The sequence below is a fragment of the Sorex araneus genome, chromosome 2, assembly GCF_027595985.1.
Source record: "Sorex araneus isolate mSorAra2 chromosome 2, mSorAra2.pri, whole genome shotgun sequence".
Lineage (NCBI taxonomy): Eukaryota > Metazoa > Chordata > Mammalia > Eulipotyphla > Soricidae > Sorex > Sorex araneus.
The window spans coordinates 63967935-63992226 of NC_073303.1; the positions used below are offsets into that span (position 1 = coordinate 63967935).

Genomic DNA, 24292 nt, shown 5'->3' on the forward strand with positions numbered 1-24292 from the left:
ACACCTGGTAGTTGTCAAAGCTTACTCTGGCTCTGTGCTCAGGGATAACTCCTGGCAAGTGCTCAGGGATAACTCCTGACAAGTATTGGGGGACCGCCTGGGTTACAGGGGTCAAACCTATTATCAGCTGCATGCAAGGAAAGTACCCTATCCCTATACTTTCTTTCCGGTTTTCTACACTGAACATTTTTCTTCATCACTAGTTGTTTTAAGTGATACAGGAAGAAATGATGACCTGGAGTTTTATATTTAGCTAGATCAATAATGAAATCAATACTCAGCATATTGGAGGATGAGCATTTCAAAGACATGCAAGCTATCCCAAACCTTAGAAGGTTCAAATGTGAGAAGCACTTACATCATCCCAAAATAACATATCAAGGACTATGGTAAAGTCTATGCTGTTGTGAAAAACAAAACGGGACACTTGCCGCACTGACAAGATTTCTTGGAAAAGATAATGTCCGATCTAAGTCTTGAAAATGAGCTGGCACGAAGCAAGTGGCAAAGAAACCTGACCTTCTAGATAAAGGGAAGAATTAGCTTCAGCTGAACAGAAAGGCCCTGTCTCTGCAAAGGGAGTCTAGAAAACACCCCATTTAGAACAATTTTACTATCATGTACTCAGTGAAACTATGCAACTACTTTTGAATACGCAGGCCATACACTGGGGTGGATGCTGTTAATACTGACATTGGGCAAGACAGATTATTCATATCCTTTGAGAGTCACAGTTTAATGACATTAAATGGGTATTCAATTTACTATACACATAAGAATCGCCTAAATTTAGAAATCTGGTTTCTATCAACTGTTCTGGATGGAACCCACATATTAACATTTATTTTTTTTAATTCCCAGACAATTCTAAATTAAGTCAATGTTGGGAATCTCTGATCTGATGAAGTATAACAATAAACAATAGAAATGTAATAAATATACAACTGCAGATTGTGTTCATTTCTATAAAGAGAACATAGAATTTTCCATGAGGGTGTGTGGTAGGAGAGGAGAGACTTTAAATTGTGAAGCTAGAAGAGGGAGAGCACATATGTCATCTCCTTGGATTTTATTAAGAGGAAATGCTTTGCCTTTGTAAAAACTGAAGTTCAAAAGGGGGGCGTAGCTAGGGTGGGGTTTGGGCCACAGCCAATGTTGCTCAGAGCTCTACACTCAGGGATCATCCCTACAGGGCTCAGGGGACCATACGAATTGATGAGGACCAAAACCAGGGTTGGCCATATGTAAGGCAAGTGCCCTACCTACTGTACTGTTGGTCTGAACAAAACTAAAGTTCTTTAGTAAAAAAATGAAGGTGATGATATTTTAGATGAAGACTTACAGCCATGCATCAAGATGAAGATTGGTACATACAAGGAAAAAAACGCAGGTCATGGACTGAAATAAGGGTGAAAGTCAGTCAGAAGGTAATAGAGGCATTTGAGTGGCTGTGTAGAGCACACAGCTGGAATTCAGTTGAGTGCTGGAGAGGAGATGAGTTAAGAGCTAAATCTTTATGACCTGCGTATTATGGAATCTCGTGTGAGAGAAACTCAAGGAACGGTAAGAGGACCAGCTCTGTGACTTTGCAGACTCCAGATATTTATAGTAAATATTTTTTAAAAACAAAAGAGAGGGGCTGGAACGATAGCACAGTGGGTAGGGCAGCCGACCTGGGTTCTATTCCCAGCATCCCATATGGTCCCCCAATCACCGCCGGGAGTAATTCCTGAGTGCATAAGCCAGGAGTAACCCCTGTGCATCGCCGGTTGTGACCCAAAAAGCCAAAAAAAAAAAAAAGAGGGATGGTACAGCAGGTAAGATATTTGCATTGAAGTTGGTGACCAGGGTTCAATCTCCAGCACTACATGTGGTCCTCCCAGCCACTCCAGGAGTGATTCTAGAGCACAGAACCAGGAGTAAGGCCCAAGCATAGCTGGGTGGGGCCCAGAAACCAAAGACATTTTTTAGAAAATCAACAAAGAGAACTTAGAATGGAGCTATCAGAAAAAAAAGTGGATGTGATATGATGTAATAGAAACCAAATTATACAATCCCAAACAAATTAGTTCATGTTAAAAGAAGGCAGAGTGCTAACATAAATTCACGTTCTTAAAATTGGGAATTTCACATTCCATTCGGTTTAAGAGCCCCTTTAGGGCTCTTGGTAGCATTGCAATGACATGTCTAATGCACAAACACAACCTTTCAATTTGTTCCAGAGGCAAGGGACTGAGACTTAGGATAACACAAATAAACCTTTGAGCCCATACCTCCACGAAGGCATACTTGTGTAAAATTAAAAATAGGTGGAGTCTACTCATTTCTAATTTCTTCACATTACATTCATCACTAAAGAATTAAAACACATCAGCAAACACAAAAGGAAGGAAAGAACAAGTAGAAGGAAAAGCGGAAATGAGAAGGTGTAAGAACTGCAGATGCTTTCTCTGCTTTTGAAAGGAAATTTAATGTCGATTGGGAACTTGGAAGAGAGAAAGCATGTTAGGTCAGATTGTTAAATGTTGTAAAGGGAAAATTTAAAGAGAATGTAGGGACTGACAAATAGGTTGCCACCGACGAAAGGCTGACCAGAGTTTAGGAAGTTCAAGGCTTGTCCTTTTCATTTCCACAAAATGTGGCAATACAGGGGAAGGAAAATATGCTTTGTTAGAAGTCGCCTAAATAATTGAGAAAACAGGGGAAGTGGCAAGATAGGACTCGGTGACAGTGGCAAACCTCAAATGAGTGAGGTCTGGGGTTTGATCCCCAGCATTGAGAAAGTGAGTCAAGGTACAGGGCTGAGTTGACCAAACTGCCTTATCATCGTTCAGGACTCTGACTTGCTTCGCAGAGTGAATGAGTGTTTCACAGGAGAGGGGTTGGTCCCACATGCCACAGTGCCCGGGAGTCGCTCCTGACAGCGTCAGGGAGCTATGCAGTGCCAAGAACTGGGCCCAAGGCTCCCACACGCACAACATGTGTTTCAGATCGCTGATTTATTTCCTTGTTTCCCAGGAGTGCCAGAAGGCCAGTTGATGGTCTTTGGCCGGCCCTTCAATGATGGTAGGGTGCAATAACTTAGTACACCAAAAATAGAAACTTGAGCACTACTGTAACAGGTCCCCTCAATAACAATGCCAATTGTTAAAGTGTTTAAATTTTTTCCAGTATGCTTCATGACAATGCAAAAGGTGTCAGGCGATTTGGATAAAGTACTGACTTCCAGGACTTCACATCATCCAGAGATGATACTGCAATTTTTCTGTGATGAGACTCAAAATGGTACACCTCTCAATCTGTTCTGAACTGATGCTGATGGCAATAAATTTTGAATGGAATGTCTCTTCTCTCAGGAGGTCCATTGGATTGTTAAGAATGCTCCTCTTGCTTTGAAAATGACTATCAACACAGGAACCTTGAAAATATGAAGTGTAGTCTCACTAAGGGGTACTGCATTCTGCATGAAGTGCTTACATTTCTAAACTTTCTCCAAATTAGTACATAAACCAGCTACAACAGCTTGGTTTGATCTTATTTTGCACATGCTGTCAGGCCTTATTCTCTGAGGAGTGTCTACTTCATTTGAATGCTAATTAAACTGCAGGAAAGGCTTAAATTAGCCTAGAAATATGCAAGAAATAGTGAAAGATTTGGTTCGTTGATTATGCCAGATCTCCTTGGAAAATTATTGAAATGATCATTAAAAAATAATTAAAAGTGCGGCACTATATTTAAGAACCCATTATGCACTTCTACCTCCAGTCAGTTGTAATAACTGCCTTTGAAAATGCATTCTAGTTCCTTGAGAATTACTTCATGCAAATAAAAGGGAATATGACCCTGTTCTAATCATTACTTTCTAGAGTGTCTATCGGAAAACAAATTTTCAAACACTTCCCTTTTTTTAAAATTACTTCTTGATCTCTTACTAGTTTTTGAGATATTCACTATATTGGATTTGTCATATGTAATTATATATGTCATTATATTTTTGACTGATTCCACAGTGAAAAGGCATAGGTGTGGTTAATGCTAAGACTTCATATGCCAATTTTTCAAATTTTATCAGGACACTGAACTATTTAGACTTCTACCAATGTTTTTAACTTTACACTGTGGTTTTTGTAAATTTAAGTTTTTACATCCTAGATTTTCCAGAATAACTTCGGACAGATTACTTTCAATAAATAGAATTTCTGACATTTAATATCATAAATCAGTGACTTACCATCCATTAATTTATTATATTAAATAATTTTCAACAGTCCAGTTGTCCACCACAATATGTGAATGTACCCATCACCAAAGGATCAGCCCCTCTCACACTGCCCAGGTCCCCACTCTTCCCCTCCTCTCATCCATCGTTGTTTATCAGTTTTGCTTGAGGGGGCACCAGTAATGCCTCCATTGTGAGACTTCTTGTTACTGTTTTTGGCATATCGAATACACCACAGGTAGCTTTCCAGGCTGGATACTCTCAGTAGCTTGCTGTGCTCTCCAAGAGCAACGGAGGAATTGAACCCAGGTCAGCCACATGCAAGGCAAATGCCCTACCTGCTGTGCTATCACTCCAGCCAGCAAAATAATAGATTTCATATTTTTTAAATTTATTTTTGTGAGGTTTGGGGGCCATACACAGAAATACTTAGAGGCTACTCAAGTGGCCAGGTATATACACACACACACACAAAAAAATTACACAATGGAATATTATGCAACTACAAAGAATGATGAAATCATTCAGTTTGTAGCAAGTTGAATGGAACTGAAAAATATCATGTTAAGTGAAGTAAGCCAGAAGAATAAAAATAAACAAATGATCTCACTTAAGATATATATATATATATATATATATATATATAAAATGAGGGAATGTAAGGATTGAAGGAGGATATACTTGGATTACATGGAATTCCAGATTACAGAAATAAGGACATAAACAGAGAAATCAAGGGGGAAGAGGCAGACAGGAGGTTACAGAGACAGTGGGGAGGGGCCTGTGGTATATGGTAGGTGTAGAGGTATAGTTATGTGTATATATCTTTAAAAAAAAGCCAACAACACTGAAAGAATTTAATACAAACTATAACAACTAAACTTAAAAATGTGCTTGTCAAAGGAGGCAGGCTCAGGGATAGGAGGGAACCTGGGGATATTTATGGAAAGAAATTGACAAGATAAGAGAAGTGTATGTCTGCAGTATTGTATGTCTGAAATTCAACAATGAAAAAATAAAAATAAAATTCAACAATGAGTTTTTTCAAGACTTAAAGGAACTAATATCTAAAAAAATTAACAATGAGTTTTTCAAGAATTAAAGGAATATCTAAAAATATAGTTACTTTATAAAGTAACATTTCTGATAGAACATGATTTATAATAAAAGATCAATGCAAAGATCAGATATTATGATTTCTTTAAACATTCAAATATAAAATTTAGAATATTTTCCAAATATTTTTAAATCCACCTATGTTTATCATAACACTTAGTATAATATTAAGGTATCAAAACAACTCAAATGCCACACTAATGGATCAAGAAGCTATGGTATATATAATGTACATGATGGAATACTATGCAGCTCTAAGAAAGGGCAATATAGATTGAGAGATGTGACTCGTTAGTAGAGTACTTGCCTTGCACGTGTGAGGACCTGGGTTCAATCCCCAGTACAGAAAGATGGATGAGAGTTATAGGTTTCTTTTGCTTCTAATTCTGTCATAATGCTTTTGCCAATCAGCTAAGACCCATTGTTACCTTAATTTCATTTCTCTAAAATGAAAATAGTAATACTTACTCTATCTTCTTCATAAGGGAAACGGGAGATAAAATAACAAATTTTATTCCTAAATATTAATTAAAAGATGGAGTAGAATGACTTAAAATCAACCTAAAAACTATTAATGCTCAGAAATAATCTTTGTAATTAAAAGACTTAAAAATTTCTGAGACAATAAACTCCATTTCATTTGCTCATGAATGAGTGCCTATCTCATATGCCATAAACTGAGCACAAGAAGACTTTCTCTCAGACATCACAGAGCACAAACAATAATCAATGTTGCTTAATCCCAAATTAATATTATATTCTTTTTGAAATAGAAATGGGAATATTTGATTCAAAATGCCCTTATCTTGCTGTAAACCAAGTTAGTGAATTTATTGCATTTATGCTATGTTTTTATAGTTCAATCATCCATTGAAACATATGGGTAGCTTTTACACAAATAGTTTCCCTAGGATTATGCAGTCTTATTTAGGCTTGGACAGATTTTCTTGACCCAAATACCATTTAGGACTCTTAGAAGACATTTATTTCTTCTTCCTTGGAATGAGAACTAAGCTATGTTCCTGGGGTCCCCAACCACCCTATTTACATTGGTGATGTACATGACTCAACATAAAGATTTGTTTATGGCTTAGGATTCACTATATAAAAGCGAACAAAGCACGAAGGTTTATAAGTCTGTAACTGTACCTCAGGGTGATTCACTAATAAAAAATTCACTGAATCACTGTCACTCGAGCAAATTAATGAACAACGAGATGACATGACAGTGAAACACTAATAAATTTTTTTTTAAAAAAAGAAAAGAAAAGAATGCTGAAATTGCGAGAATTATACACAGGCAAAGACTCAAGATCCCACTTTTGAGAGCGCCGCATGAATGCATTGTTCTCTCTAGCTCTGGACCTCGGAGACAAAGGGAAAGTCTTCTATGTCGGGAAGTCTTGGGCTCAGAGTTCTTTAAATTCCCTGGCCATTACTCGCTGCCCAACTAGGGATCCACGTCCGAACCAGATAAAAAGCATGCCTCATAAATTGTTTTCTTATTTTAAACAGTGCTGACTAACAGGTACATGCTGCCTCGAGTACACAAAAATAGCTCCATTACCCAGTGACTAGTGAACATGTAGACTATTTTCTATTTTCTCGGGACTCAAACAAGGATGATTACCTTCCTTCCAAGAGTTCCCACAGACAAGCAAGAACGGAGGGAAAACGGAACACCTGCTGCATCCACGCTTTCATCTCAATAGGAGTAAAGAGAATAGCTTCGAGTTGCCCCAAATTGCTAACCGAGGCCTCAGCGGTCTAGGTGGAAGAGCCAGGGCTGCAGTTCATGCTCTTTCGATAAATTATCTCGAAGCATAGCCGTTGTCCTCAGAGCCACAGTAACCACACAGTTACTCTGCCCACATCAACCCACAACAGCCTTTACGCACCCAGTGGCAGCATCCAGAGCTAATATAGGAAACAGAATCACTTTTCTGGTAATTTCCTTTTACATGACATATCCAACCAATGTCTATAACTACCTCAGGCCTTATGATAAATTGCTTTTTTCTTTTGATTTTTCTTTGGGGCTGCACCTGGAGGTGCTCAGGGTTTACTCCTGAGTCCGCACGGGAATCAATCCTGGCAGGCTTGGGGTGCTGGGGAGGAAACCGGGGTTGGCGGCATGCAAGGCAAGTGACCGACCCCCTGCACGATCACTCCAGCCTTGATGAATTACTACATATGCACCTTGCTTCCTTGATTAACAAACTTTTTTTTTAAGTTTAAAAACAACTCTGATTTCTTCATTTGGGGCATTCTTCAAGAATAAAGGAAATGTAATTTATTCCTCCCATTTGATGTGCAGGGAGAAATTGGCAAGGAAATGTACATCATCAAGCAAGGAGAAGTTCAAGTGCTTGGCGGCTCTGATGGTACCCAAGTTTTGGTGACTCTGAAAGCTGGGGCAGTATTTGGAGAAATCAGGTATTTAAGTAAAACATGGTAAATACTAAGATCTGTCATTTGTCCTCAAAGGAAAAACATCTTAGGTTATAAAGTCAGTAAAATCCCTGTCCCACTTCATTGAAGGTTGATTGTACTGAGAGCACCACCATTTTCACATTTTGTTGTTTCCAGTTTTTGTGGGTTCACAAGAGGTGCTCAGGACTTACTCCTGGCAGGGACCAGACACAGGATGCCAGGGGTCAAGCCCAGGTCAGCTGGCAAGGGAAGTGCCCTATTCACTGTATCCTTACTCCAGTCCTTAGCACTGAGTTTTAATTCCTCTCCACCTAAAACATGAATTACTGAGCGATTTAGTCCAGGACCTAGGTCAGAGTCTGGCAAAAAAAAAAAAATGTTCAATATCTGTTGAATGAAAATTGCTGAATGAACTGTGAAAGAAAAGATTGAGAGTTGTCAGATGGTTGGATAACACGAATCCCACATGGGAGGCAGCAGTTTTGAGTAGACAAACAGAGGCATCAGGTGTCCTAAGCTGGGGCTAGAGAGATTGTACAGGGAAGGCACCCCACATGGCCCCTTGAGTCTGCGGAGAAATAAGCCCTGAGCATCTCAGGGTGAAAACAAAACAAACCCAAAAAGCCCTGAGGCTAAATCATCAGTGCCACTTATGCATTTTGTTTCTTTGTTATCTCGACCTCCTGTTCCTCAGTTTCCTCTTAATACCTATAATACATACCTTAGAAGATTAGCAAGTGAATTCTAGCACTGTTGTCCGGTTCATGGATTTGCTCAAGCGAGCACCAGTAACGACTCATTGTGAGACTTCTTGTTACTATTTTTGGCATATCCAATGCCCCACGGGTAGCTTGCCAGGCTCTGCCGCGGGGGCAGGATACTCTTGGTAGCTTGCCGGCTGTCTGAGAGGGACAGAGGAATCAAACCCCGGTCCACGCTTGCAAGGCAAATGCCCTATCCACTGTGCTATAGCTTGACAATGTTACAGCAAGTGAATTAATTCATTAAAAGCACTTGTGGCCAGCATCTTTAAATAATAACCATTGCAATTATTTCCTAGCAGTTAGGAGTTGTCTTATAAGAAAGCACTAAAAATGTGACTATGCACACGTGTTACCATATTTCAATGTATTCATATATTTTTCCTGTGTTTATGTTGTATTTTTTTTATCCCTCTCCTCCCCACCTGGAGTACTTCACTCTTCAGTACCTGGTACACACTAGATTGTCTAGTACTGCTCTAAACCCTGGGAAGACACTAGGAGAGCGCCTAGACAAAGTGTCGCACGTCACTGAATGTGCAGCCCTTTCAAGTGAAAGTGAGTATTTCGTCGAGAGGTTAGCGCAAAAGTGGAAAGGGGAGTCACAAACCGAGCTCAGAAGATGCAAAGGTAGCGTCTAAGTAGGTGGGTCGGGGTTCCCCCCCAAAATGTCCAGGCCTCTCCTTTGCCCCTGGAGGACGTCACTCGGCCTGTCCCGGGCACGGCGTGTCCCATGTCCACCCCCTGGGTTCCGTCCCCCGCATCCCGCGCATCCCACTCACCTTCGGTGACAAGGACCAGGTGGGGTCCCCGCCTCGCTCTGTCCGCGTCCTTTGCAGGGCTGCCCCCGACGGTCCCCTGCCATCTGGTCGTCGCCTTCCTTAGCCCCCAGCCCGCCGCCAGGTGCTTGTGCCCGTCTCGGGCCCCCCTCAGGGGTCGCCCAGCAGTTCCTGTGTCCTATCCCGCTTCCTTCGCCTCCAGCAATGCTGTGGGCACGTGGCCGAGACTCACGTGCACGGGGCCCCGCCTGCCCCTGCAGTCAGGGAAGAGAGCTTGGAGGGCAGGGGGCCTTCTTTTATCTGCTGCCGCCTCCCACCCCCCCCACCACCACCACCACCAGCAGCTGTTCCCGTTGTGGAATTTGATTGGCTCCCCGTTGCGCGGGCGCGATTTGAGGTGCCCAATTCAATGCACCTGACCCTCCTGCTGGATCCAAGATGCTTCATATAATTGTAATGAACAGAGAGATGCTCGGGATAAGATGGTGAGTTTAGTAGAAGGTCAGGACTGACGACCCCAAGTCGAAAGAGAGAGACTTGGATCCTCATCTGCTGAGGAGATCTTTTTCTTATTCTGCAAGAGTGAGCAATAATCTACAAAAAGAAAAATCAAAAATGGAGCATCTTTCCCAGCCTTCAGGTGCCCCCAAAGAACAAACAAGAAACATCTGTGTCAAAATATCTTGCCTATTCAGTGTGACCTTCATGTGTCATGTCCAGGGCATGCCCCTAAGTCTGGCGGGCCCTTATCCTGCCTGATTAGGGTCACCCAAAGCAAAAAACTCTTCCTCCATTCTCTGGCTGACCTTGGGGGTGGTTTCAGTGTCTCAGCTCTCATTGCAGTTTTCTAATTCTCATTGCCTACAGTTTCTTATTTGCAATTTCTTAGTCGTCGTGACATCACGATCACAACTAGGGAGGCAGTAACTGGGGTGCTGCTTTCCGGGCAGTGGTCTGGGAGAATCTCTCTGAATAGATACTATCTGAACTCAGACTGGAAACCGTCACGCAAGCATGAGCCACACGGAAATGAACGGTCACAGAAATGGCATGAGACTCCCAGAGGAGGGAAGAGCAGAGGCCGAGAAGTAAAGCAAGCTTGTCGGTTAAAGGTCGAAACCGTGGGTCAGGCTGCCGGTCAGTGAACAGGAGGGACTGTAGGAAGATCAAGTCAAAGAGGCGAGTAAGGACCAGGTAGCCGATACAAGGTTTATTTAGGCCATGGCAAGGATTATCTGTTTTATTCTAAATAGCCAAGGACTCTTTTTTTTTTTTTTTTTGCTTTTTGGTCACACCCGGCCATGCACAGGGATTACTCCTGGTTCTGCACTCAGGAACCACTCCTGGCAGTGCTCAGAGGACCATATGGGATGCTGGGAATCGAACCCAGGTCGGCCGCGTGCAAGGCAAATGCCCTACCTGCTGTGCTATTGCTCCAGCCCTGTTTTATTCTAAATAGAAATGAGTGCCAGCAGAAGTTTTTGTAAACGAATGAGATACAATCTAAATTGTGATTATTTTTTCAAGGACTGCACACATAGCCTTGCTGGGAAGAGACAGTGGAGGAACAATAATGAAATAGAGGAGATCTGGTAGAGGTGCAGCAGGTCAAGGGTAAGATGATGGAGTGTTGATTCAGGTGCCGGGTATTAAGAACAAAAAGTGTGCGCCTGACAGCAGTTAATATATTCGTTACGTAACAGAGAAAACCGTGATCCCAAGTTGCCAATTATAAATTGCTAATAAATGAAAAGAACAACATTCATACCAAAGTTCTGTGGATCGGGGCCCAGAGATCTTGCCACCACACAGAAAAACGTTGCTCCTCCATCTCTGATTTTCAATATGCTAAGAACTTATCTTCAGGGTTCCGTTGGAATTTCTAATGACTTCATGTTAGCATAATCAGAATCGCCTTCAAATATTGAATCATATTATTTCTCCGTTAATAGGGCAGCCCCTCTTTTTCGTTTTTCCTCCTTGCTGAAACCGGGTGGACACCGCTATGAGCATCCCGCTGGAAACATTTTTCAGAACATCCAAAAAGTTTGAGTTCTTTGCCTATGTTCTATCAGTTTGTTAATGGTCCTTGCAAGCGGGATTTAATAATTTAGGGACTTAATAAGCACTGTAATCTTCAAGGTCATGAAACATGCGGCAGTCTAATCTGATACATTGCAGAAATTAATTAGCTGACCTCTCCCAAGAGTGGAGCGCTCCCTGGAGAATAAAGCTTTATAAATACAAGTATGTTAATTGCTGATATTATCATCACAGGAGGAAATACTCTAGGAATAGAAACCAGGTGCTGCTGAGTTGCAAGGACTCTCGGATTCTTGACAGCAACTTCTCAAATAAATCTCATTTCGTTTTTTTAAGGCTAAATTGAAACCAGACCAGACAGGCTTTAAACTTACACAATAGTTCGGTGATTAAGCAAAATGAACCTTTTGCCTTCATTGTCTTCTTGGCCATAATTGACAATAGGGTACATCTGCCTTCTCCCAGCTCCTCACGAGCTCCACACGCCCCAGCTGTCTTATGCCCCTGAGCTTTAGTTATTTATTCCAGTGATGGAGTCATGACTGCCAAACATCTAGATACTGGAAAGATTGAGTAATTGTGTTTACTATTCAAAAATGCTGTGACCTTTGTTAAAATGAGCTAAATCCAACACAATCATGTAGCTCTTTAAAGACGATTCTTTTTTTCTTAAGAAAAAAAAATTAGAAGAGAAGAATTGGGGACTTTCAAGGACATTATATATTAATCTCAAAGAGCAAAGTCCTGACTAAAATACAGATTCACTGAAATACAGATTGTCATGGAGAAAACGCAGACCACGTTTTCAATTAACATCTGCAGAGTCCCTACACTCCATTTCTAAAAGACTGACCCAGGGCCTAGGGAAGAACACGCTTAGAGTTATACTCACTCTTCTTTTCTTTTATATCTACTTAGGGCCCCGTCTTTTAAAATAAATTTGTTTAACACTTCCTAACTTTCCTCTCTCCACCTGTTGAAATCTTAAATGTCTTAAAGAGCACTGAAATATTCCTCCTGTGTATTGCAACTTTGATTTTAAAGCAACTCCCAGTGGTTTTATCTTTGGTGAAATATACTTCCCCTCAAAAATACCTAGTCACTCCTCAAGACAGTGCAAATGTCAACTATCTGAAGTTATTTTAACCACTTAAAACAATCAGTTACGGAGCTGGAGCATTAGCACAGTGGGTAGGGCATTTCCCTTGCACTCAAACAACCTGGGTTAGATTCCCAGCATCCCATATGGTCCCCTGAGCACCGCCAGGGGTGATTCCTGAGTGTAGAGCCAGGAGTAACCCCTGTGCATTGCCAAGTGTGACCCAAAAAGAAAAAAAGATCAGTTAAACCCTTTATAGTATTTCATTCATCATTCATTATTTTACTATAGCAGTCATGACAGATTTATATTCTATTTTTGTTCAGATAAACTTATTAAAATGTGGAAACTAACATTTCCATCTTTATGTTAGCAACAGCTACATAAAAACCATACAATAAGTGCTGATTTTTAGCTATATGAAAGCAATATTCTCAATCAAAAAAATGGGTAAGTTACCTGACCAGATGTTTCCCCAAAGAAAACATACAAATAACCCACAGACATATAAAACAGATGCTCAACATCAGTCATTTTTAGGAAAATGCAAATACAATGAGATATCACCACTAAGACATCAATTCACACTGGTGAGAATGGCCTTTAATCAAAAAAGACTGCAAAGAACAAATCCCGATGAGAATGTGGAGAAAAAGAAACATGGGATACGAAGGCGAGAATGTCAACTGCTACAGATCTCACTTGACTGACTCAGAAATCCAAATACATGCTCTTTATGCTAATGGTTAAAAATCAACTAATGGGAAGGGTCTTGACATGGAATTAAGTTAAGGATCTGAAGATAAAATCATTCAGGACTATCTGAGTGGGCCTTAAATCCAATGACAAGTGTCCCTATATGAGCTAGAAAACGAAAAGACACAGATGCGGGGGCGGGGGGGGGGAGAGGGGGGAAGCACGTGAAACTGAGGTGGGGATTGGGATTACGCAACCACAGGCGGGGACTGCCGGGGCCACGGAAAGGTCTTCCTCTGAGTCCGCAGGAAGCACGGTCCTGCCTACAGCTTAGTACTTCTCCGTCTGGCCTTTAGAGCCTTGAGAGAATCCATTTCTGGTTCCTTTTCTGTCTCCGGTTTTGCGGTCATTTCTTAGAGCCATCCTAGAGAATTCTGCCAATTTAGAGTTAATTGTTTAGTTAGTTTTAATTTGGGGCCACTCAGGACTTAACTCCCGGCTCTGTGCTCAGCTATGGCTCTGGATGGGATGGGGACATCATATACAATGGGGAAGGCAGGGGGGGGAGGAGGAAGGGAACACACAATTGAGTGGGGGAGGCCATGTGGGGGCTGGAGAGGGGGCTGTGCATAGGATTCAGCTCCAGCTCGGTCAGTGCAAAGCAAGCACCTCACCTGCTGTACTTCTTTCCTGGCACACTATACTTTAAATTGTTATTGGAAGTGGGAAAAGAAATGCAGGGCTCTCCCTCCTTCCTCTGACTTTTCAATCATTTGCATTTGCCATTGCCGCCATTTGGGTGCAAACCTTCCCATCTCTCACTGCACACCTAGACAATCCACTCCAAGTTTTCTGTCCTAATAACCGTACCCGCTACAACAGACTCCTCTCTGCAACTCCAAGGACCCTTTGGAAACTTAGATGTGATCTCTCCTTCCGTGAAAGTCAACGCTTTTGCATTATTCTTGCTTGGGTCTGGTTTGGTTTTGAATTTTGTTTGTTGTTTGTTTTGGGGGGGCCACACCCGGCTGTGCCCAAGACTTGCTTCTGATCCTGGGCTCAGGGATCATTGTTGGCAGGCTCAGGGGACCATATGGAGTGCTGGGGATGTGCCTTGTAGACCCTCGAGGCAAGCTCCCTCTCTGTGGTACTGTCACTCCAGCCCTTCTCACGGTCCTCTTAAAAAGAGAAGCAAAGTTCCTTTCTAACCTACATAGAACCTAGGGACTTCACTTCAGATTGCACCCCACTTGGCTTGCTCTTTAGGACGAAGATTTTGGTGTCCTGAATGTGCCATACGGCCCCGGGACACACAGGTATGTTTGCATAAGTGTGACCTTCACCCTGATCATATTTCCATTCCTTCTCCCTAGCTCTCTGTTTCTTTGTGGGTGCTGTTTGCTGGGTTTTGTTGTTTGGGGCACCCGTGGCTGAGCTCAGGCCTTACTCCAAGCTCTAAGCTCAGGGAACACTTTCGGCAGTGCTGGGGTGGGAGGGAAAGAGCCCTATGGCAGATCCAAGCCCTAAGGGTATGTTCCCAGCAGTGGTATTGCTGGGTCAAAGGGGAGCTCAATAGAAATTTAGACCCAGTTTTTTGAGAAACGTCTCAATTTCTATTGAGCTCCCCTTTGACCTCAAGTTTTTTGAGAAACGTCCATACTGTTTTCCAAAAGGGCTGAACCAGTCGGCATTCCCACCAGCAGGGAAGGAGAGTCCCTTTCTCCCCACATCCGCGCCAGCACCGGTTGCCTTTGTTCTCTTGGATGAGTACCAGCCGCTGCAGTGTGAGATGATATCTCGTTGTTGTTTTGATCTGCATCTCCCTGGATCATTAGTGATGAAGAGCATTTCTCATGTGCCTTTTGGCCATTTGGATTTCTTCTTTGAGAAGTTTCTATTCATTTCACCGACCCATTTTCTGGTGGAATTGGATGTTTTCTTCTTGTAGAGTTCAACCAGTGCCTTGTATATCCTTGATATCAACCCTTTATCAGAGGCGTACTGGGTGAACATCTTTTCCCATTCTATAGACTGTCTTTGTACTCTACTCAATGTTTCTTTGGAACTGCAGAAGCTTCTTAGCTTAAGACAGTCCCATTTGTTTATCTCTGTTTCCAATTGCTTGGTCAGCAGCATTTCATCTTTGAAGATACCTTTGGCTTCAGTGTCGTGGAGAGTTTTGCCGACCTTTTCTTCACTGTACCTGATGGATTCTGGTCTGATGTTGAGGTCTTTAATCCATGTTGATCTGGCTTTTGTGCATGGTGTTAGGTGGAGGCCTGAGCCCAGTTTTTGCATGTAGCAGGTGCCTTCATTTCTTGATGGATTTCTTCCTCCCGAAATTGTACATAGTAAACTACTCAATTGTGCCTGTGGGCTGCGCATCAAAAGATCCAGCAAAGGACTTGAAGGCCAGAGGGGAGCCCAACCCCCACTCCAGAGCCCCGTTGCTGGACTCTGCCTCACAAAGGGCTCTTCTTTCTGCAGCAGGGGCTGGCTTCAAGTCAAGTTGTGCGCCCAGGGGACTGCATGTACCCCAAAGGTCTACACTTCCCTGAACTGCACAGAGCAGAGAGTCCAGACACCACGAAGGCGCCTTGTTCTTGGACTTGCTCCCCAAACCTAAGGGCAGTGCCCGGCCCACATAAATACTTAATAGTTATTGAATGAGCGAGTGAATATAATTAACATTCTGTCTTTGCATGTGTACAAATAAATACACATTCATATTTTGCCATGAATATGCATCTTCCACCCTCTGGCCTCTTTGTCGGTTTTCATTATAAAAAAAATTACGCTGCTGTCTTTATCTTCATGAAATTACTTTGTCTCTCTTTTAAGCTATTTCTAAGAGGTTTATTCCCAAAAGTGAAATCAGGAGGTCAAAAGGTTGAAACATTTCTCTAATTCTGAAAATATGTGGGCAGGTTACCTTCTGAAAGAAAAAAAAAAAAAGAAACAATTTACCCTACAACTAGAAGTGGATTGGCCATTTCTCTGCAGCCTTCATGCTAGTACTTTACTATGCTCATTGGTTTTACATTCTAATAGTCTGTTTTAATTTGTGCGTCTCTAAATGGTGCCTAGAAAATAATAGAACCTCAATAAGTTTGCTAAATGAATTAATTTCCCCAGGGCATTCTGATTTTCAAAATGTGATCATTTTACCTTGTGCATTTCTTTCATTGTGGCTTCTTCCTTTTTTCATCATTTATAGTAAGTCAATGAGTAAAATTTGGCCATTGCTAGACTCCTGTATGTTTTAGATAGTTTGTTTTAAGTAAGGTATTTAAGTTGTGATTTTAACTAGTTGTTTTGGTCAAATTTCCAACCCAGAGCTCTTCTTTTTATGTTTACTTTATATTGTTAAGAAAAGAGCAGATCTTTTTAAAATGAATTTTAAATATTTCCCTTCGAATCATTTTTACCTGTTTCTCCAGGACACTCAGTGTTTTTAATGGGGGTGCGAGGGCAAACTTGTAGGTTTTTTCAATTCCTTAGTCTTACTCTTTATTTGAATAACAATTACTTCTTCTTTGATAGAGGTATAAAGCTATAAAGCTGCAGGGCATGCAGCAAAATGTACAGGATGGGGGCTGGACAATAGCACAGCGGGTAGGGCGTTTGCCTTGCATGAGGCCAACCCGGGTTTGATTCCCAGCATCCTTATGGGCCCCTGAGCACTGCCAGGGGTGATTCCTGAGTGAAGAGCCAGGAGTAACCCCTGTGCGTCGCCGGGTGTGACCTAAAAAGCAAAAAGCAAAAGGCAAAAAAAGAAATGTACAGGATGTCCTTTTCTTTCACTCCCTCCTTAGACTTTTTACATGGTTTTTCATCCATTGCCCTAAATTCAATTCCACTCTGAAACTAAGACCTGCCAGAGGTATAGAGATGGCATATTTTGTATTTGTGAGTCTTAAGCTCCATCTGTAAAAAATAGTACACATAACGATTTTCTTCAAATTATTTTTTTGTTTTCCTATAACAATTGTTATCTACAACAATTAAATTCTAGGTTTATGTGTGTTTGTCTTATAGCAGTTTTACGAATACCAGAGTATCTGCAAAGACCAAACCTCCCAGCCCTAGATAATACCTGAGTATCCTCTGGTATTTGCTCACCTGCAGACGTTTTGTTCCATAGAATTCACTGTTAGCAAAGTGGTCAAAATTGTCAAGTGGTAAAACTCTTTCCAAAAACAATTAAACGAATAAATGTACATATCTGAAGAAGTCTTCTCGATTGATCTAATTTTATGCCCTCCATCTATAAAAGTTAAAAACTTGGTAAGTGAGAATAGATATTTGAAGTTTTAATCTTTTTTCAGTCAGCATTGAATGTGATACTCTTTAAGTGGTAATATCTACTTTTATTTCCATTATAGGAAATAATTCTATTAAAAAGTTGTATATATCTATATAGTTTTTTAATTCAAATAGCATTGCATTATAATTGCATAAGTTTTAGGTATGCATCATTATAAATATTTGTATTGTATTAAACTTACCACTGAAAGTTCAGTTCTGTTCTTCTCCATATAATAGACGCTTTAACATTCACTAATAGCAAAGTTTTATTTTTGTACTTATCCCACTTTATGGACTGGAGGGATAGCACAGCAGGTAGGGTGTTTGTCTTGCACGAGGCTGATGCGGGTTCGATTCCTCTGTCTCTCTTGGAGATCCCAGCAAGCTACCAAGAGCATCTCGCCCACATGACAGAGCCTGGCAAGCTATGCGTGGTGTATTCCATATGCCAAAAACAGTAACAACAAGTCTTACAATGGAAACGTTACTGGTGCCAGCTTGAGCAAATTGATGAGCAACGAGATGACAGTGATACAGTGATCCCAGTTTATATTGCCATCCTTGTTCTTCTTATTTTTCAAGGCATGGTCTTTAGGAGTACATGGATATTCTACTTGTGTGCATATACTTTGGGGAGGGGAGAGCACACACCTCACACACCTTACAGTGCTCAGGGATCACTCTCGGTGATGCTTAGGGGCACACAATGGGTGCTGGACATCAGACCTTGTTTGGGCTCATGCAAGGCAAATGCCCTATCCAGTGTTCTATCACTCCCTCTGTGCGCCTATTTTTGGGATACACTATCTCTGTTGATTCTTTTACAATCAAAAAATTCAGTCTTGGGGGCCGGAGCGATAGCACAGTAGGTAGGGCGTTTGCCTTGCACGCGGCCGACCCGGGTTCGATCCTCGGCATCCCATATGGTCCCCCAAGCACCGCCAGGAGTAATTCCTGAGTGCAAAGCCAGGAGTAACCCCTGAGCATCGCTGGGTGTGACCCAAAAAGCAAAAAAAAAAAAATTCAGTCTTAAGGTTGTTTGCAGGTTGTACACTAAGCAACTTTAAGAAGCCCCAGTCACATTATTGTTTATGTTTTTGGTTTATTTGTTGTTGTTTGGGGCCACACCTTGTAGTACTCAGGGCTTACGTCTGACTCTGGGCTCAGGAATTGCTCCTGGCAGTGCTCAGAGGGCCATACGCACTGCCCAGGAGTGAACTGGGGTCAGCTATGTGATATTATAGTTTATATAGGCAATGAACAAGTTCTTAATGCCATATGCTACATTTTAAAAACTTGGAATGTTTATCTGCATGTTTTAGCTATCTCCGTTCTGATACATATAGTATCACTTGTATCACTTGTATCACTTGTCATCCAGTTAATCTTCGATTTGCTCTAGTGGGCACCAGTAACGTCTCCATTTGTCCCTCTCGCGTGCTAGTGCAGCCCAATGATACCTGCTTGCTCCAAGCACAGGAAGAGTCTCAAATCGTTCATTCAGGGATTTGACGAAGAAATCTGACCATCTAGTTGGTGGGCAGCCACGAGGTCTTCTGACGTCTCGTGGAATCCAGTCGGTAACAGCTCTAGTCGTCTATGAATTGCATTACATGACCGGCCCATCTAATTTTTGATGTCTTCGCAAACGAGACAGCATCCCTGATTTTTGACCGTCGACAGAGGTCAGAACTCCGGATTCCTTCTCTCACTTGAGTGAGACATGATATTCCCAGCATAGCTCTTTCGATTCCTCTTTGTGATACCCTATCAGCGTTCTCATCCTGTTTGTGTAGGGCCCAGGTCTCTGAGACACATATAGTATAAATACATTATATATTATATATATATTTATAACATACACATACAAACATATCTTACAGGTAGTGTGAATATGGTTCCAGACGACTGCAATAAAGTGATGACCAATAAAGTGAGACACACGAGTTTATTTTGCAATGCCTACGTTATATATTTATACTCTATGCTGTAAATTATGGTCTACTAAATGCGTGATGACATTATATCTGAAAATGTCCATATCTAAATTTAAAAATACTTCAGGCAGGGAGATTGCTCCCAGTGGTTGAGACTTTCAGTTCAAGCCCTGGCACTGCCGGATCCCAGAACCAGCAGACCAACCTGCCACAAGCACCAGCAGGACCAGGTACTATTACTGAGCACGGAAGCTGCAGACCCACATAGCAGGCTCGACGTCATGAGGAGTGGCCCCCCGCGCCCCGAGCAGCCCTGGAGGAGACTGGTCTAAACAGGATTTTGCTTTAAATAATTTTTTTTTTTTTTTTTTTGCTTTTTGGGTCACACCTGGCGATGCATAGGGGTTATTCCTGGCTCTGTACTCAGGAATTACTCCTGGCGGTGCTCAGGGGACCATATGGGATGCTGGGAATCGAACCCGGGTCGGCTGCGTGCAAGGAAAACGCCCTACCCGCTGTGCTATCGCTCCAGCCCCCAAACAGGATTTTGCTTTAAAATGGCATCGATCATCTGAGCCGTCAGCAGGCCTTCATTCCAATGCTGACAGGGTCTCACCACAGTGCTTGTTGGCGGCTGATGCCCTGGGTAATGTTGCTGAGGTTTGGGGCTCGGTTGGATGTGACAATTTCTTTTTTAAAAAATTTGATTGTTGCTGTTGGTTTTGTGCCACACAGGACGGTGCTCCGGGCTGGCCCTGGCTTTTTCTCAGGAATCACCTCTGGCAGGGCTTGGGGGATTTCATGTGGTGCCAGGGATCAAGCAAAATGAAACATAAGATTACTTTCTTTGCTTCTTTGCTCATCCTTTAAAAAGCTACTCTCATATGTTGCAGAAATTCAGTCTTTTTTTTTCTTTTTTGGTTTAGGGAAATACCTGGCAGTGTTCAGGGCTTACTCCTGGCTCTGTGCTCAGGGATCACTCTTGGCAGTGCTCAGAGGATGGTATGTGATACTGGGGATCGAACCTAGATCAGAAACCTGCAAGGCACTCTACTCACTATACTATCGATCTAGCTCCATAATTCTATTTTTCTCACTATTTCCACCAGACTGCTGTTACTTTCACCACTAAAGATGTGAACCCCTTGCAGACATCATGTCCAGTGATCCAGGATGGCTGGCATCAACTTTTTTTTTTTTTTTTTTTTGCAAACAGCAAGCAGGGTTTATTGTAAGGCTGGCTAGCCAGAGTCCAGCCGCCTATGTGGACACGCAGGTCCAACACGTTGGGCAAGACCCCGAGCTTCTCTTTTTTTTTTAATTTAATAGTTTATTTTTAATTAGTGAGTCAACGTGAGGGTACAGTTACAGATTTATACATTTTTGTGCTCATGTTTCTCCCTTACAAAGTTTGATAACCCATCCCTTCACCAGTGCCCATTCTCTACCAAAAGTAAACCCAACATCCCTCCCCCCCCCAGTCCTGTCTCCCCCCACCCCACACTGCCACTATGGCAGGGTATTCCCTTTTGTTCTCTCTTTCTGATTAGGTGTTGTGGTTTGCAATAAAGGTGTTGAGTGGCCATTGTGTTCAGTCTCTAGTCTATATTGGGCCCGCATCATCTTTCCCCCACATGACCTCCAATCACATTTTACTTGGCGTTCCCTTCTCTGAGTTGCCCAGAATGAGAGACCAGCCTCCAAGCCAGGCTGGCATCAACTTTTTCTGAAATCCTGTTAATGTTTATATTTTTATCCCCTTCCATGAATAATAAAGCATCTGGAATGGTAATCCTTTCCAGGAGGTTTTCCATTTTCTTTCTTCAGATACATCAGAAGAATCATTATCTATGGTAGTTAGCTGAGTCTTTAAAAAAGAAAAAAAGGATAAGGCTTGAAAGTGAAAATGGCTCCTTAATCCATGTGTTACACAGGATGGATGCTGTGTTAGCCATCACGAAAGTATCTACCTCCTTGCAATCATTGATGAGACCAGAGCTTTTGGGTGACGGCTGAGTATGTTTGTGGGAACATCTGGGGAAGATTATCATTTAATCCAGAATGAGACAGTCAAGCAAACCAATCTTATTATTGGACATAGTATTGTCTAAGCCATTTAGGACCTGAGTAGAGCAAATCAGTGAAAGACAAATTCACCCTCTTTCAAGTTCATTCACAAAGTATCAAAAAGCTGACATGTCCAGTTTTTACTTCCTGTCTTGAAGTTTTGGAGCCAGATGTGATGCTATGTCATTGCTCCCCTCCTTCTTTTCTCAGATCTTTGGACATGGGCTGAATTACACTACCAGCTTTCCTATTTGACTAAATTGAAGATGGTGGCTTATGATCTTTTTTTTAATCCCATGGCCACATTAACCAATTCCTAGAATAAGTTGATTTATTTATGCACGTTTATGTCCTATTGGATTTGTTTTCCTAGAGGACCCCACATTATTGTTCTGTATTATAGTTACATGACACAAATTTGGGTTTAAAAGCACTTTCTTCATAGTTAAGTATCGGAAGCCTGTAAATACCTTTTTATCCCCAAGATAACCAAGTATCTATAGTTATCTATAGTAGTTACTAAAATATAGCCTTGTTTTCTAAAAAGGGAGATTATTTAACATGCTCAGAAATATACTGAATACATTTTATAGTTATCTAGTTTAATACTTATGTTCTTTTCACGATACTATACCAAGCTTTATGAATTCTCCTTTTGCCATTATTTTTCTCACTGAGTGGAGTTCATGGTAAGTGTCTAACTACTTCTATGATTGACGTGAGAACCAAAACGGTCCTTAACTTCTTCTTCAAGCCTGCATACTCCCTTGAGCACCTCTCACTTGCTTGTCTCAATATTTCTTTGCTTGCCTATTTCCACTCAAAAGAAGCCTCTTGAACACCCACTTCTCCCTCTCTCTCCCCTCACATCTTTCAAAGTAACTAAAAACCATCTGACTTCACCAAAAAAAGGGTATGGGTGGAGAGTGGTTCTTAAATTATTGCCCAATATCACAACAAGTAGAGATGGATCTAGAATTAAAACTTATTATTTGTTTCCTGGGCCATTACTTTTGTGACTTGGGGGACAATCACAGTTAGCCTCAATTATTTATCCTCCAGCAAGTGCTCTTTAAAAAATAAATTATATGGGATTTTTTATATATTTTAGGGATCTTCTTACTAAGCTATTTAATGAATGAAACTTTCTATTGGTGAATAGCTGGGAAAGCATTGGTGGGGGGTGGGGGCGATGCTATTTTAAACGCTGCTGAGAGCGCTGGGCAAAATCCATCTGGCTGACAATTTCTTCTGTTCAAAGACTCATCAAGCACTCCAAACGTGTAAACTGCAGGCAAGTTTAATTAAAGCTTGAGAAATCTCAAAATAACATGACATTTAAATATATTATTTCCGTTCGGCTCTCATAGTCTGACACACAGAGGTGCTCTTACATCCAAATTAAGATCTCCAGTGGCACTTAGTCTCGCTTAACTACTGTATTGCCCTGTGTTCAAAGCTACAGGAATGTGGATGAGACAGACTCATCCAATCATTTTCCTTCAGATATTAATATCCATCTCATAGAAAGCTAGTTAGGAAGACAGACCGGAAGTTGGATACAGAAGTGACTAAAGAATTAATTGTAGAGATAGAGACAGAAAGAGACAGACCATAATTAATTTCTTTTTAACAAAAAAAAAAGGTGAAGACAGAGTTTGTCTTGGAGAGATCCTCAGAAAAGAACTAATAAGTGGTTTTTTTTTTAACCAAGGAGCAAGAAATTTAAAATGTGAAGTCCTTGAACTAAATAACTCTAGTCATTAATATAGTCAGCATTGTTGATTCCGACAACATACTTCCTGTCTTGGAGGAATAATTACATGCTTAAGTAGCCAGAGAGTCCTAGCCCCAAGTTTCAATGTTAAGTACATGTAAAATGGTCTTTTTGTAGCTTGGTGTGGCTTTATACTAGGCTTCCCCCTCTTTTTTATGTCCTCTCTAAAATGAATTGGATATTCACAAGATTTAATTTTCAATTGTATGAGAGTATTTCTCTCTTAGCATGTTATCCTTCTTTAAAAAACATGTTTCGGAGCCAGAGAGATAGGTCAGCAGGTAGGGCATTTGCCTTGCACAGGGCCGACCCAGGTTCAATCCCCAGCATCCCATATGGTCCCCCGAGCATCGCCAGAGTGCAGAGCCAGGAGTACCCCTGAGCATCACTGGGTATGACCCAAAAAGCAAAAAATAAAAAATAAATTTAAAAAAAAATTTTAACAAGGGTCCAGGATATAGCTCAAGCGGTACAGCACATGCTGACATGCTTGAGGCTCGGAGCTCTGACCCTGGCACTGTCATGCCCCACCCTAAGAACCAGACAGCCAGGGGTTGCCCAGGTAGACCCAAAATCACCAGGTGCCGCCCCTAAACATCAAAAAATGTTAATGGTTGGCTGTCCAAGAGTTTGTTATATTTAAAAGTTATCTTCTTTCACAAATATTATGCTACTTTACATGCACTACAAGAAAATAGTAACTGAGTATTTCCAATCATATAATAGCATTCCCTTCCAATTCTTTACATGGATACCATTTGTTTTACTTATCCATATGTTACAATCACTCAATATGTTGTTATTTTTATATTCACTATATCACTGTCATCCTGTTGTTCACTGATCTGCTCGAGTGGGTGCCAGTAACATCTCCATTCATCCCTGTCGCGTGCTAGTGTAGCCTGATGGCATACTGGGGACTCTTTCAAAGTCAGGGGAATGAGGACCGTCATTGTTACTGTTTTTGGCATATCGAGTACAACACAGGTAGCTTGCCAGGCTCTGCCAGATGGAAAGGATACTCTTGGTAGCTTGCCTGGCTCTCTGAGAGGGACAG

The 24292-nt window shown here is 41.6% G+C and overlaps 1 protein-coding gene across 1 annotated transcript in view; it reads left to right on the forward strand.

Moving 5' to 3' along the window:
• Positions 1 to 24292, forward strand: part of CNGB3 (cyclic nucleotide gated channel subunit beta 3) — a 151852-nt gene that overhangs the window by 122196 nt on the left and 5364 nt on the right. The window contains exon 15 of the mRNA XM_055129336.1: positions 7653 to 7771. Coding sequence (XP_054985311.1) covers positions 7653 to 7771 — 119 coding nt within the window. The remainder of the gene's footprint in view (positions 1 to 7652; positions 7772 to 24292) is intronic.